Here is a 15,196-nt window from a genome sequence, read left to right on the forward strand (position 1 = left end):
CTCTCTCATATATCGTACCCACTTTGCTCTTTAATATCACTGACCGCTTACCTCTCAGTTCGAGTCTTTATGATGGGAATTTGTGGATTTCTATGCGAGGGTTGTTGAGCCTGAGCAGTGCCGGCCTAGTTCCTTGTGGTTCTCCTATCAGAAGAGCCTCCAGCTCCTGGCACTCTGCAGTGCAAGAAGATTTGTCACTTGAATGTGCTCGTAGACATGCATCTATTTAAACAATACTGTCACTCTTGCTCATTCGAAGATAGACGTGCATTGCTTTTGTATTGAACGACATGTCCTTATGTCCAATGTGTCGCTCGACTTTGCAGATAAATGGGATTGCTCTGGATAACAAGTCTGTGACAGAATGTGAAGCTCTGTTGAGGAGCTGCAGAGACTCTCTAAGCCTCTCTCTCATGAAGGTGAGCCAAGTTTATCTTACCGCCTGAGATTATGATCACACTGAGATCTTCAAGATCATTCTCTCTAGTTAAATTTGTTTTTTGTTGTTGTGTGTGTCCTCCACCCAGTTTTTCCCTCACAGCACATCAGGCCAAAACATTTTTGAGAGTCTGCGCGACTCATCAGAGAAGTCCAATGGGCGCATTAACCTGTCAGAGATGCACTCCAGGAACAGCCGCAACCTCAAACACAACAGCTCAACACAGACTGACATCTTTTGCCCTGATGTTGGGAGTGCAAGCACAAGTAGCATTTCTGGGGAGAGGAGGAAGGTCAGAGGTGAATCTGATGAGATGTATGGTGACATGAGCAAGCCATTCTCTACAGGTTCTCTGCACGCTACAAGCCTCAGGATGGCGTCAGACTTGGGAAGTGGTCGCTATGGGCCCAGTGCTTTCCAAGAGTGCTGTCCCTATACAAAGGGGCCTTCCTCTCTGCCGTTTGAGCCCATTTCTCCCTCTGATTGCATCACTATGGAGACGAGCTTGGAGAAGAAGCACAGCGGGGGCACATGGCCCAAGATGATGGTGGGGGGCATGTCGGTCGCACCAGATAATGCTAGCCCAGTTACAGCAGCCACCCAACTCTCCATCTATAAATCACCCAAGCAGAGGAAGTCTATCTTCGATCCAGACACTTTTAAACGCCCAGAAACACCTTCCTCTAAGATGGAGTTCATGGCAGCCAATCAGATTGCAACGGTACCTGCAGCTGCAGCGTCTCACTCCCCACAGCCTTCAAAAACAGAGTCCCTCTCCTCCTCTTCCACTCCTACCCCAACCCCTCCAACCCCTCCCACTCGCAGCGACTCCTTTAAATTCAAACACAAACATCAAAGCAGCTCTGCCTCTGACTGCACCATCACCTCAGACGGAAAGGGGGAGGCTGCCATCTCCATGGCAGCAGGAGATGGCAGGGAAAAGAGTGAGCGAGAGAGAGACAGGAATGGAAACCACTATTTCCTGGACGGTAAGGTCCTCACCTCGAGGAAGTCATGCGATGAGGACATTGGCCGTACCAGAGGGGAGGAGCCAGAGGTGAAGAGACCACGCCCCAAATCTGCCCCTGCCCTTCGTCGTAGGATGACCCCCCAAACCATCACGCTTCCCTCCTTCCAAGTGAGTTTATTCAGCACCTTGTAACTTGATCAAGAATCTTAAATGCTGTACTATTTTTCGCATTTTGTTCTTCTGAAAAATGAAAATGAAAAAGGAGGTTAAGACAAGAAGATTCACAAACAGAGGGAAAAAAATCAAAATGAAACATTTTCTGTCCCTTCGGTGGGCTCAATTTTGTTATATAATTTATTTTCCTTAATGGCTCGGCCTCTGGGACTTTCCTTCTGTCATCTGTGTCTCAGTGATTGATGTCACAGCTCTGGTACAACCAGAAACCCGGGAGCTGATTCAGAGTATGGTTATGAGGCAGTCATGGTCAGCTACGTTTTCTGGCCCCTAGGCAACCATGAGAGATAGATAAATGTTCATTTTGCTGTTGGGGGATTTTCTCGTCATTTTTCTCATAGGTATCTCCAACAAATGGCAGAGAATTTCTCCCTTGACATGTCATTTTCTGACCCAGCTGGGAAATTTATAAATTTGTGTCTGTGATTCATCACAGAGCTACTCCAACGATGAACACTCACCAGAGCCCAGGGACATGCTGCGGTCCTCCCCCAGCCGCTCACATAGACACAGTGTGGGGTTTGTCCCCACCGTCTACAATGGCACCCTCCCCCCTAGTGAGTTTCTCAGACGTATGCTTGCATGCTCTCAGCATAATCCCAGAGTTCCGGTTCTCTAACATGGCGGTGTGTCTGTGTCCTGACAGATTCAGCCCACCGAGGACTGTCTCCTTGTCCCGCTGTCACAGCTGTGATGAGGAATCCAGTGTATACCGTGCGCAGTCACCGTGTTCATACTGGCAACTGTCCATCTGTTGCATCACAGATATGCCATCAGCACACCCACACCAGGTTTCCCCATTTTTCACTCCCATGACCTTGTTTTTCTTGATTCAAAACTAACAATTTAAACACACTCATGCTTGAGAAATAGAAATTGGACAGGGGTTACACAAGAATCGGTCAATGACCTGGTTGATCCTGCCAGTAGCATATGCTTGTCATTCATATCATTTTTAAACGGGCATTACCAGAACTGCACATTATTACCAAGACAACATAACAAAACAATAATATGTCGTTAATTCGTCCAACTGGCTCAGAGATGATTTTTCTTCCAGTTCAAGCAGCTGGAAGCAGCAGTTAGGCTACTCTGTTTAGTTCTTGGATTATCCAGAATGCACAGGAGTATGGTAATACATGCACTCGGAACATTTTCTTATGGAAATGGATTACCTTTATTTGTTTTGTGTACAGGATACAGCTTTAAATATCTCTCACTTGCTCACTGTTGATAACTGATCAGGCCTGAAAGGAGCAAGCCATCTAGCTGCATCTAGAATTGAACCCAAGTCTGAGTAAACCCATAGTAATTTTGGTCTCGCTCTCTGGAACGAGCTGCCTTTGCAAATTGTTAGGAATGTTTTTCTTTAGAGGTTTTTTGGTTGGCTGTTTCAGCTGGGCCTGTTACGATAATGATTCAGAATTAATAACTCTAAATCGGCTCGTTCTGCAAAATCACTAATTACATTTCTGGCACTTTCTTTATTGTTATGCTTTTGGGAATTAACGAGGCTCAGTGGCTTAATCAGCTATGAGGTAAATGTATTGCTAATTTGATAATATAAGCAGTGTTTGCAGAAGTGTAACCTGTGGTGTCCATGCAGCCCACAGCATCAGGGTCGTCTGAGTCTGGACCTGAGCCAGCAGAAGCGCACAAGTGACTTCTCTGAATCGTCATCAACACGCAGCAGCAGAGCTTCACACGGTACAAACTCACTGCCCTCCAGCTCTCGCCTCGGTCAGTCTGACATGCACGCATCCACACGCACACCAAGGGTGACAGACTCCATGTCCCTTTCACTTTCTGGATGTTGAGTCAAAGCATTCATTACTGCATCTTATTCCTCCTCCAGGTTCTTCAAGTAATGTTCAGTATCGTACAGAGAGGATCAAAATTCCTTCCACTCCACGCTACCCCCGCTCCATGCTGGGATCAGACAGAGGTACTGGCCTCACTATTTTTGAAAAACACACTTCATACTCACCAGATAAGCAGGCCTAGCCACCTTTCATTTTCCATATCTGATATATCAGAGTTATCAGTGAAAATGTAGTTGATAACAGTTGTATCATCAGCTTATGCAGTTTGTCAACACATTTGAAACCTTGCTTACCACCAGATTCTGACACTTATCTCTGCTGCACAAGGTTTTGCATCATTAATCAGATTATGTTCAAAAGGAAAATGACATGTCCAAGTGTAGACAATGTGCAGGAACTACAAGCTGTCGTTACATGTTGCATTATATTTACATTTAGCAGATGCTTATATCCAAAACAACTTACAATGGAAAACAATCAAGCAATAGTAAATGTGGTACATTGCAGAGTGAGTGCAGTTAGGACAGCATTCAAGTGCAAATTAAAAAGTTAAGAGTGCAGATTATAAAACAAGGTACTTTGGGAAGAGGAAAGTTTTCAAGAGATTCTTGAATGTAGAGACGGACAGTTCTGCTCTTGTAGTCACTGGTAGTTTGTTCCACCATTGTAATCGAGGCAGGATGTAGCCATGGCCTCTACCGGGAGTTTAGTGACAAGTTAAGTCAGGTAAGGGCTGATTTTTTTGTATGTGCAAAGCCCAAAGTTGCACGGCCGAGGCAATGTGGTCGGAAATAACTGGCCGGTAATCCTGACACCTACTTTTTTTTCTTTTTTTACTTTTGCAGGAGCGATAAAGGTGATACTTACGTAGATTTTTGTGGCTGATTAAATGATGGGCAGAGATAACCAGGACTTCAGTCTTAGACAAGTTGGGTTGAAGGCGGCGATCCTTCATCTATATAGATGGGTGTGAAAGGCAAGCATGGATAAGAGATGCTGTGTGAGTGGATAAACTGGCACGGGGAGGTGGACTATATGGCCAAGAGAAGGGGCCCAAGCACTGAGCCTTGGGGAACCGCTGTGGAAAGAGGATGAGATTATGACATTTTTCCTTGCTATGACACTTTAAAGGAACACATCGTAAGGTAGGATCATAACCAAGAATGCAATATACCCATGATGCCCATGTTTGAGAGTATAATAGTAACCTGTGATTAACTGTATCAAAAGCAGCAGATGGGTCTAGAAGAATGAGCACAGAGGATTGACCACTGCTCTGAGGGTTTCTGTCACAGACAGGAGAGCCATTTCAGTGGAGTGGCTCTTTTTCAACCTGGACAGATTTATATCAAAAGTTATTTTGTGTGAGGAAGTTAGTGACCCGTATAGAAATTGCACGTTCGATAACCTCAGAACGGAGGATGATCAAGCATGTTCCTCAGCTGGAACCAAGCTTTTAGCACCACTAAAGGAACTCCAAGTATAAGTTCTTTTCATAAAAGCAATGCTCTCCATTAATTTGGAGGCAACTGAGCATGACTGTGTCATGTCTGAATGACCCCGTGACTGCTATCCCGTAACACTTAGTGACAGCAGTCAGACTAGGTCAGCACTAGTGACGCATACAGTATGTATCACATTCAACACAGCACAAGTCTGAACTCCCTTAGTAACATTAATGAGCAGTATGTGATTATTTTGCTTATTTCAATCCGATTATTAAGCAAATAAGTGCTAATTTTCTTCGCCATAGTTTTACCTACAGTAATTAGTTGGTGCAATCATTTTTCTCAGCTTGTCGGGTAAACAAAGGAGATAAAGCTACCTAAAATATTTGAGCGACTCTTAAAGCCACTGTTTGTTTGTTTTTATTTTTTAATATGTTCAGCTGCTTCCAGGCACCAGCGTTTGGTTTAATAGTTGTTGTGACTGACTTTCACAGACTTCACTGAATGAATCTTAGGGAACATAAATGGAAAAGTGACTTAATGTCTAAATACTTTATCAGACTGATGAAGCCATTCATGTTGTGTATATCATGTCTGAAAAGGAATTACTTGCTTATAGGCAGTATAGATGGTAATGTCCTTGACAAAATTTCACTTATAAGTAATTTGTGATTGTGGAACAAGGGACAAGAGTTCTTTAATGCCCTTTTTAAAACTGCTGTGTGTCTCATAATTATACAAAATTGCAGTTATGGTTAGATTCCAATATGCATTTCAGATTTAATTATCATATTAAAGTCCCCACTGTCTCTGTTTCTTTCTTCTGCCATTACTCTAAACCCAGGCTCCCTTTCACACTCGGAGTGTAGCAGTCCCAGTCTCATCACGCCTCCTCAATCACCACTCAATCTGGAGACTTCTTCGTTTGTCAGCAGCCAATCTCAAGGCTCTATTTCTACTTTACCTCGGATCTCAGTCAGCCCTGTGCCAATAGGGGAGCGCAGGAAAGACAGGTGTGATACACATGAATGCACACGTTTAATTGTCTTTAATCAGCTGGATTGCGTGTTTCTGTACCTGTGATGCTCCTTTTATGTTACAAATCACTATCATTCTTCAAAAATGTTTCCAAAGGGAAGCTTCCAATCATTGATAACTTGTTCAAAACATTGATGTCGGAATGATCTGGTCAGACTTTATTATGAGTTGGTGACATTGAGAAAACTGCTGCGCTCATGATTTCTTAGGTCAAAAAGTACATTATCAGAATTGGGTACAACATGACCTGTGTTAGGGAACTTCATTCCTCCCAGACTATTTGAAAAAGGCAAATTCCTCCTTTTGAATGTCATAGTAGGATCTTAAAAAATCCTGCATTTTTATTTATGCTCACCGGCCACTTTATCAGGTACACCTTGCTAGTACCGGGTTGGACCCCCTTTTGGCTTCAGAACTGCCTCAATCCTTTGTGGCCTAGATTCAACAAGTTACTGGAAACATTCCTCAGAGAGTTTGGTCCATATTGATATGATGGCATCACGCAGTTGCTGCAGATTTGTCGGTTGCACATCAATGATGCAAATCTCCTGCTCCACTACATCCTAAATGTGCTTTATTGGATTGAGATCTGGTGACTGTGGAGGCCATTTCAGTACAAAGAACTCATTATCATGTTCAAGAAACCAGTCTGAGATGATTTACGCTTTATGACTGCGCATTATCCTGCTGGAAGTAGCCACCAGAAAATGTGTACACTGTGGTCATAAAGGGATGGACATGGTCAGTAACAATACTCAGGTAGGCTGTGATGTTGACACGATGCTCAGTTTGTACTAATGGGCCCAAAGTGTGCCAGGAAAATATCCCGACATCATAACATCACCACCAGCAACCTGAATCGTTGATACGAGGCAGGATGGATCCATGCTTTCATGTTGTTGACGCCAAATTCTGACCCCACCATCCGAATGTTGCAGCAGAAATCGAGACTCGTCAGACCAGGCAACGTTTTTCCATCTTCTGTTGTCCAATTTTGGTGAGCCTGTGCGAGTTGTAGCCTCAGTTTCCTGTTCATAGCTGACAGGAGAGGCACCCGGTGTGGTCTTCTGCTGCTGTAACACATCCGCCTCAAGGTTTGACGTGCTGTGCGTCCAGAGATGCCACTAGATCAGCAGTTTCTGAAATTCTCAGACCGTCTGGCACCAACAACCATGCCACGTTCAAAGTCACTTAAACCACCTTTCTTCCCCATTCTGATGCTGGTTTGAACTGCAGCAGGTCGTCTTGACCATGTCTACATGCCCGAATGCATTGAGTTGCTGCCATGTGATTGGCTGATTAGAAATGTGTATTAACGAGCAGTTGGACAGGTGTATCTGATAAAGTGGCCGGTGAATCTATATGTCTATCTTGCCAAATAACAATAATTTGTCAGGTGGTTGAATCTTTTTTTTCTTTCCTTCCTCCAACATTTCTGTTCCATGTTGTACTGATGAAACATCTCAGGCTTTTACACTGTTTGTCTGTATACCTGTACCCCATCCTTCTCTTTATCTTCCTCCCACCACTTTGCAACCTTCACTTCCAGATCTCTTTACCGTAATCGCTCTTTTCTAAGGATTCCTCTGGCTGCAAGGCCGAGGTTCTCCTCTCTCAGGAGCCTCAGGTTTGTTCTTCACAGTGCTGCAAACTACGGAATGACCCCTTCACCTTTCCCCAAATTTAAGTTTTTCACTTCATGTTTTACTGCAGTAAAAAATGTAAATCATATGGAGAAGCATAATATTGATGTGCAGTTCATGAGCACTTTTTGGAATGCAATTTCTTTTTTCAAAAACCGCCTTCAAGACTGTAGTTTAATTATAGATTTGTAGCTATCTGCATGCAACACTTCATGTGCCTTAGGAAACGCGCAAATCTTAATTAGATACACTTGAACTTCAAGGAATCACCATTTTTGTGCCTGTACATGTCTCCCTCCATGTCGGAAAACCCACTTGAATCTCAGATAGTGCATGTACCCTCCATGGTCCAAGGCAACAACATGCACAGTATGCACGTGTGCATTTTCGCCTTAAGCCAAATCGCCCATTACTCTGCAGTATGTATATTACGTAATGTAATAATTATTCAACATCAAGGTTCTGGGTCACGGTATTGTTTGTAAAACCCCTCTGTATTTATCCCAGTCTGGCTGCAATCCATTTCCTTTTATCAGCCTTCATGAAATTGAAAGACACGTCCAAAGTCACTTTGTTATGAAGACGCACAGTTCATCTAAATCTCTCTCATGCAACGGGATTTCACCTTGTTTCACTGTTCAGTGTCTGTGTACTCTAAATCCGTCCTGTTTTTTTCTGAAGACCAGCTAAATTGGCACTCGTGAGACATGAGCCATTATAGACTTGGGGGGGATAGAATAGTTAAACATTCCTCAAACACGATGTCGGCTTAAGCCAGATATTTCTCATAATTGTGGGGGTTGCCTGGGCAGTAGTTTACTCCCCAGAGCTGTAGTCCAGCAGTTACGGTGTCATTTCACCTTTTATTGTCTCTACTTCCTGCGTGGTGTTCTTTTAGTTGTTTGTTGTGATGTTGCTCATTCATACCGATTCATTTTTTTCCGCCCCATCAGACCGTACTTGGAGGAACCACGCAATGTCGTTGTACACAAAGGTGCAGAGCCTCTGGGCATCTCCATTGTGAGTGGGGAGAACGGAGGAATCTTCGTCTCCAAAGTTACCGGAGGTAGCATCGCCCACCAGGCAGGGCTGGAGTATGGAGACCAGTTACTGGAGGTATGAAAAACCCACTGAACATCCCCAGATAATGGATTGAAGCACCAAAAAATTGTGCGTGCGTGGCTGAGAATCTTTTACAAAGTTGCACCAAGACAACAACTAATAAACATTTTGACTAGTAGAAGAAGAAAATAGTTGGGAATGCATTTGTGAAATATATGAATGCCAACAAGCCTTTATTATAGGAGAGTATTGTTTAAGGGGCTGCAGATGTTGTAAGGAAATAAATGCTGTTTCTGAGCCCTTCCTGAATTCTTCTTAAACTGGTGTGAAATTATTCCCCTTTGAACTCTAATTCCACTGTCCACAAAATATGTTTAACAATTTAAAAGCTCCCATGATAGATTGGACTCGTGCTGTGTTTCAGTTTTCCAGTTCTTTTAGTAAAATCTATCCTTTAACTCTACTAATAACAGCTTCTCCTTTATCAGTATAACGGTATCAACCTGCGAAACGCTACGGAGCAGCAAGCTCGTCTCATCATCGGCCAGCAGTGTGACACCATCACCATCATGGCCCAGTACAACCCACACATGTACCAGCTGGGCAACCACTCTCGCTCCAGGTAACAATGTTATGTGAAGAATTGTTTACCAGCGTGGGTTTTTTACTTTGAAATCCTAGGCGTTTGGCTTTGCTGATTCCCAGATCGATTCCAGTGAATTATTCAGACCAAGTCCTCGTTGTTTTATATTAATATTTTTCCCCAAATCTTTTTTCTGAGTCAGAAGATGCTTCATTGACTTGATTCTTTTTCAAGCTGAGTGTAAACAAAATAATCTCTGGAACAGCTGTTGCTTGCCTAAGGGTTTGGTGTAAGGATGCAATTAACTCTAAAGCCATTTATCTTTTAAACATTCTCGTACGTGTTGGAGTCTGACACAGTGTGGGGTTTTGATGCTTTTGAATAAATATGTTTTTGCATGAAATAATTAATTGAATAATGCTTTATTAATTCCCCCAAAGCATCTTGCATTGGAAATAATAAATACAATTAAAGCTGCAAGCAGCGATGAACGGGCCCTCGCACTCATGGCCACCGCCCCCCATAAGCGTATCAGAAATGACACCACCCACGACTTTCTATGTCAAACCATTCAAAAGTTATGGCAGAAAATAGGGACTATGAAATATCGACCAATCAGAAGAAGGGGTGGGGCTAATTTGCACCAATGAAGGTCAAGGACTCAAATCCGAGTCTGATGACTCCACCCACATGTCTATCACAACCCGATCAAAAGTTATGGCAGAGAAAAGTTTTCTAGGGGGCGCTGTTGAGCCATTAGGCCACGCCCATTAATGCAAACCATGAAATATTACATTTTTCACCACGCCTGGCTTGTGTGCAAAGTTTGGTGACTTTTGGTGAACTATCAAATATGGACCAATCAGATGAAGGGGGGGGCGCGCTATTTGGTGTCTAGCGTCGCCACGGTAACGCTTTTGAAAGAGAAAAGTAATGCGTGGTGTCGGAGGATGGAGACGCACATTTTGATGTATAACACACCTGGGTGCACGTTACGGTTCGGGCCGTATTAACTGCCGAAGGAATGGCATAAATTGCGCCAAAATTACACGATTAATTGAAAATGGCCGACTTCCTTCCTTTCGGCCATGTCGCCTAGAGACTTTTCTTTAAGTTGCGACATGATACAGGTGTGTACCGATTTTTGTGCATGTACGTCAAACCGTATTGTGGGGCTTGAGGCACAAAGTTTTCTAGGGGGGCCCATTAAATATCAAAGTTTTCGCCAGGCCTGGCTTGCGTGCAAAACTTGGTGACTTTTTGGAGCAGGTTTAGGGGGGAAAAAAGGCCCTCCTTTCGTCAGAAGGAAAATAAAGAAGACTAATAAAGAATTCCTACAGATACAATAGGGCCTTCGCACTGTAAGTGCTCGGGCCCTAATAAGCAGAAATCAGTAGGGAAAACTTGTACAAAGCTGTTAAGTTTTGCAGAAAGAGGGGCATGGTTGAAATCTCCATGACTGTGTTGTGGTGTTGCTCTGGTAGCCGGACAAAGACTTAGCTGATGACTTCACATGAAACACTGGCAGACAACACACTCAGACGCTCCTTCACAGCAACAGCAAAGATTAAACGATCTGTTAACACGTTGAAAATCCTCCTGTGCTCTCGCCACTCTGTCTGCAGTCTTTGTACACATTGTCTGGAAGAGGGGTAAAGAGGCTTTTAAGGCTGAGATATGTTCTTGTATCCAAATTTCCTGTGACGATCAAAAGAAGTAAACTTCCTCCTTGTTCTGTTTTGGTCCTTCACTACATACTCAATGTATCCTCTTAAACCTGTGTAAATTTAGGAGGTTTATTCTAAGCAATACTTAGGCTTTGGGCTCCTGTAGAGAGGCATTTTTTTTTTGGCATGGTAAATCATTGTAACAGACCTTAAAGACAACCAGAGTTACCAGTAGAAATCTCTTACACGGCAGTGCATCCAACCAGCTCAGAAATGTTGTTTTTCCCCTTCTTCTTAACGAATCTGTTAGCAGAAGCTGAGTGGTTGTGAGAGGCTGGTTCATGTGACTCTGGTCAGAAAGAACAGAAGAGACAAGAGCATTTTATTCAATATAGTTTAGATAATTTCCCTTCAGGGATGTATAATGTATCATTGGATTGAATTGAATTACGCTCAAGTTGAAGTTATGAAAAATTCTGTATGTCATGTTCTGGGTCTCTGGAAAGCGCCTAGAGACAACTTCTGTTGTAAAAGACGCTATATAAATAAAATTGAATTGAATGTGGTTTAGCTGTTCAACATGCTTAGAGTATACAAAAGCTTGTTTATTTAGACAAATTAAGACAAATTAGACAAATTTAGAATTCTAATTTATGAGTAAAGAATTGTATTTGTTTAATTCTTGCAGTTCCCGTCTGGAGCCGGTCAGCACTCAGTCGACCCCCCAGGGCAGCGGTAACGCCACTCCTGACAATCACTCCACCATCGATACGCTCAGTGAACAAGACGAGGGTACGCTCACCCCCTCCTCCAAGCAGACCACCCCCACCACTAGTCCTAACAATTTCATCAGGTAAAAATGCCCAGGTTTGATTCTAAATAAATAAATGAATTAATGTAAGAAGACTGCTCATTTTCTCGCCACGACCACTAAGAGGTATTGTTTGCTCCAGAATACAATCGGACGGCAACAGGAAAGTGGGTGAGCCCCGGCTGGTGACGATACGCAGGCCTGGCGTGGAGGTGGGGGTCACGCTGTGTGGGGGTAATCTGCGGGGCGTCTACATAGAGAGCGTGGATGAGGACAGTCCTGCCAGAGGGCCTGATGGCCTTCTTGCTGGGGATCTCATCTTGGAGGTAAGGATATACCCGAGCTGCTACTGCTCAACCTCCTAGATGCACTTTGATATCCTCTAATTTCATTATATATATTTGAAGAATTTAACACTCTACAAACATGTCAGATGCACATTTTATTTTTAATTTGCAAATTATAAATGTATGTAAATCTAAGGGCACCTTTTAAAGTGTTCTTAAAGTTGGACCCTGATTTGATGTTTGCATTGTCTCATTTGTAAAGAGCCCTGTATACTGCGGTTACGCCAAACTCCAGCACTGCCACAGGGTGCTGGTGTTTTCTTACACGTTCTTTTTTTTTTATATATATATATTATTCAGATTCAGATTGCGTTTATTTGCCATTTGTGTAACACACATAGGAAATTTCTCACGTTGGCAACAGTGTGCCTACTGTTACTACTATTACTATTGCTCTCGTAGCCTGTGATCACCCCGACTACACACTGATAATCTATCTAGAAGCCACAAACTTGCGCTAGACATTTACTGGCATGTTTTTATTTAAACTCGCTTCCACAAAGAGTCGGCCGTCTGAATCACCATTCAGCTCCGTCATCCGACTGCACGACATCAGTCTGGCCTTCAGTCTCATCGTTTCTTTTCTTTCCTGGTACACGGCACAAATCAATTTTTAATACTGCTGAAAGCTTGGAAGAAATGTGGCTTTTATATCAGTGGAACGTAACCATTCATCACATTTCTCTCTTCCTCAATCTGATCTTTTCTTTTTAATCATGATTTGAAGTTCACATTTCCCTTGTTTAGCTGTCATTTATTTCCCTTTCTTTTTTTTTCAGTATAACTCGGTGAACATGAAGAATAAGACTGCAGAGGAGGTGTATGTTGAGATGCTGAAGCCTGCAGAGACAGTCACGTTAAAGGTGCAGCATCGGCCCGAGGACTTCAGCACGGTCAAAGATGTTCCAGGAGATGGTTTTTATATTAGGTATCTGCATGTCTATGAATAAATGTATCTGTGTCACCTACACAAAGATCATTCTCTGAATTTTAGCAAACGAAGCACTGCAGAAGTACCTATTTTATTTTATTTTATTTTATTTTTCTTGTAGCAGCTTCTTCTCACCACTCTACTAGAAATAGATTCATCAGATAAGAGTCCCTTGGACCAGCTGGACTCTTTGTCATCTAACCAATTATGTCCCAGATCAGCTGTGGGACTGCAGCGATGCTCGTCACAGCACAAATTTAGGTTATCTAATCCATTTTTGTTCTCAGAGGTTTTCCAGGTCATTAAGACTACAGTGCATATGATTGGAAAATTAAGTTCTAAAATAGTCCACTTTTCTTTTTTTTGTATTGGGAGCACGTCGGTCTGTGTTGTTGCTGCAGCTGCTGCAGTCAGTTTCTATATAGGCAAACAGCCTTGTGATGCCACTCTCAGTAAATACACTCAGCTTGTTTGGCTGTCTTATATAGGCAGCTCCGGCCGACTGAAAGGGTCAGGGTCTTTACTTTCACATCGCTCCTGTACTATTTAATTTTTTTTTAAGCCCTCTTTAGTCTTGTTGATGCCAAAACACTATTCTCCTCACATTTTGCGCCGTCTTGCCGTGCTCCTCATAACTCCCCATCCGTCTTTGTCTCTCCCTCCAACCAGAGCACTTTACGACAGAGTCGGGGAGGCTGAGGGGGACCTCAGTTTTAAGAAGGATGACATCTTGTACGTGGACGAGTCTTTGCCAAAGGGTAGCTTTGGGACGTGGATGGCCTGGCAGCTAGATGAAAACGCACAGCAGATCCAGAGAGGACAGATCCCCAGCAAATACATGTGGGTGGAGAATGACGTGCACACGTACACCCATGCATGTTTGAGCCAGTGGACAGTTGGCAACAGCTGTGACAACAATACGTGTCTTACTGCCGCAATGCTGGAATCTTGTGTGACGTAACCCATGTCCTCTGTAAACGATAGTTTAAGCTCTCGTGGTTCTTATTTTCAGTACCAGTTACTCAGAATTGATATGAAAGTTATCGGTTTTTGGTTTTAACCAAAATGTTGTAAGGGTTACAAGTAATTAAAAACAAAAAACAAAAAAAAACATTATTGTTACGCACAAGAACAGAAGCCAAACGTGAACCTTTTCTCTAAATCAAATGCAACAGAAAGTCTCTTTTGCATCTGTATGCTTCAAAGGTTGTCAAAAATATTATATTTTAAAGCTTTTACCATGCATGGTCTTTTCAAAGTTTACTAAAAAGTTTTGGTAAAAGTCATAACATTTGTATAACATCCCCCGTGTGTGATGTAGGATGGACCAAGAGTTTTACCGCAGACACAGTGTGACTGAAATGAAGGAAGATTCCAGTAAGACGCTCTCCGCAGCAGCCCGGAGATCCTTTTTCAGGAGGAAACAAAAACACAAACGCAGCAGTTCCAAAGACAGCAAAGAGATGGTGGCTCTGGACACCATCAGCACCGATTCCATCCCCTTCCTCGATGGTGAGAATGATGGTTTAGCTTTAGTAGGACGCTTCAAAATGACATAACCGTGGTGATGTGATTTATTTATTTAGTTTCTTTTGTCTTGTCTTTTACCAGACTGTGTGAGCCTGGCATACCAGCGAGTCCAGAAGGTCGAGTGCACCTCCCCTAGACCGGTACTCATACTTGGGCCACTCACTGATCCCGTCAAGGAGATGTTGATGAAAGAATCTCCTGGGAAGTTCTGCAGATGTGTACTAGGTGAGTATAGCTCCTACACTTGCTTGTCAGTGCTTCAAATCTTCAAAAAACTTTGAAACAGCCATACTTTGTATGATACACAGTTGTTTTTCTCCTGCACTTTTTCCTCCACCTCTACAGAGGTGATGAAGGCATCCCAGCAAGCCATTGAGCGTGGCGTCAAAGATTGCCTCTTTATCGACTACAAGCGCAGGAGTGGACATTTTGATGTGACCACTGTTGCTTCTATAAAGGAAATCACAGATAAGGTAGAGGCTCTTCATTGTCTTTTCTTTCTCATCCGATTTTTATCAGGTAGGATAAAAGCGGCTTCCATCTGTCTTTGATTTTCTTGAGATAAGATTAGCTCACACTATTGCAGCCCTTCGGTTTTAGATGCCGGTGAATACAGAGGAAGATTCCTGTTCATATCATCAAATGCTAATTGAAATATTGAATTGTTTCT

General features: G+C 43.0%; 1 protein-coding gene across 4 annotated transcripts in view; it reads left to right on the forward strand.

The window, feature by feature from the left end:
• dlg5a (discs, large homolog 5a (Drosophila)) overlaps window positions 1-15,196 on the forward strand; it is a 49,263-nt gene that overhangs the window by 31,020 nt on the left and 3,047 nt on the right. For 2 of the 4 annotated variants that reach the window (XM_061745999.1, XM_061746001.1), the window contains exons 15-31: window positions 327-419; window positions 528-1,577; window positions 2,080-2,200; window positions 2,290-2,434; window positions 3,250-3,383; window positions 3,499-3,588; window positions 5,759-5,927; window positions 7,502-7,579; window positions 8,549-8,711; window positions 9,146-9,279; window positions 11,596-11,760; window positions 11,861-12,044; window positions 12,845-12,993; window positions 13,666-13,836; window positions 14,318-14,508; window positions 14,608-14,751; window positions 14,872-14,999. In XM_061745999.1, the coding sequence (XP_061601983.1) occupies window positions 327-419; window positions 528-1,577; window positions 2,080-2,200; window positions 2,290-2,434; window positions 3,250-3,383; window positions 3,499-3,588; window positions 5,759-5,927; window positions 7,502-7,579; window positions 8,549-8,711; window positions 9,146-9,279; window positions 11,596-11,760; window positions 11,861-12,044; window positions 12,845-12,993; window positions 13,666-13,836; window positions 14,318-14,508; window positions 14,608-14,751; window positions 14,872-14,999 (3,309 nt within the window). The remainder of the gene's footprint in view (window positions 1-326; window positions 420-527; window positions 1,578-2,079; window positions 2,201-2,289; window positions 2,435-3,249; window positions 3,384-3,498; window positions 3,589-5,758; window positions 5,928-7,501; window positions 7,580-8,548; window positions 8,712-9,145; window positions 9,280-11,595; window positions 11,761-11,860; window positions 12,045-12,844; window positions 12,994-13,665; window positions 13,837-14,317; window positions 14,509-14,607; window positions 14,752-14,871; window positions 15,000-15,196) is intronic. The other 2 variants (XM_061746000.1, XM_061746002.1) reach the window with 2 other exon arrangements.

The sequence above is a fragment of the Cololabis saira genome, chromosome 17 (assembly GCF_033807715.1).
Source record: "Cololabis saira isolate AMF1-May2022 chromosome 17, fColSai1.1, whole genome shotgun sequence".
NCBI lineage: Eukaryota > Metazoa > Chordata > Actinopteri > Beloniformes > Belonidae > Cololabis > Cololabis saira.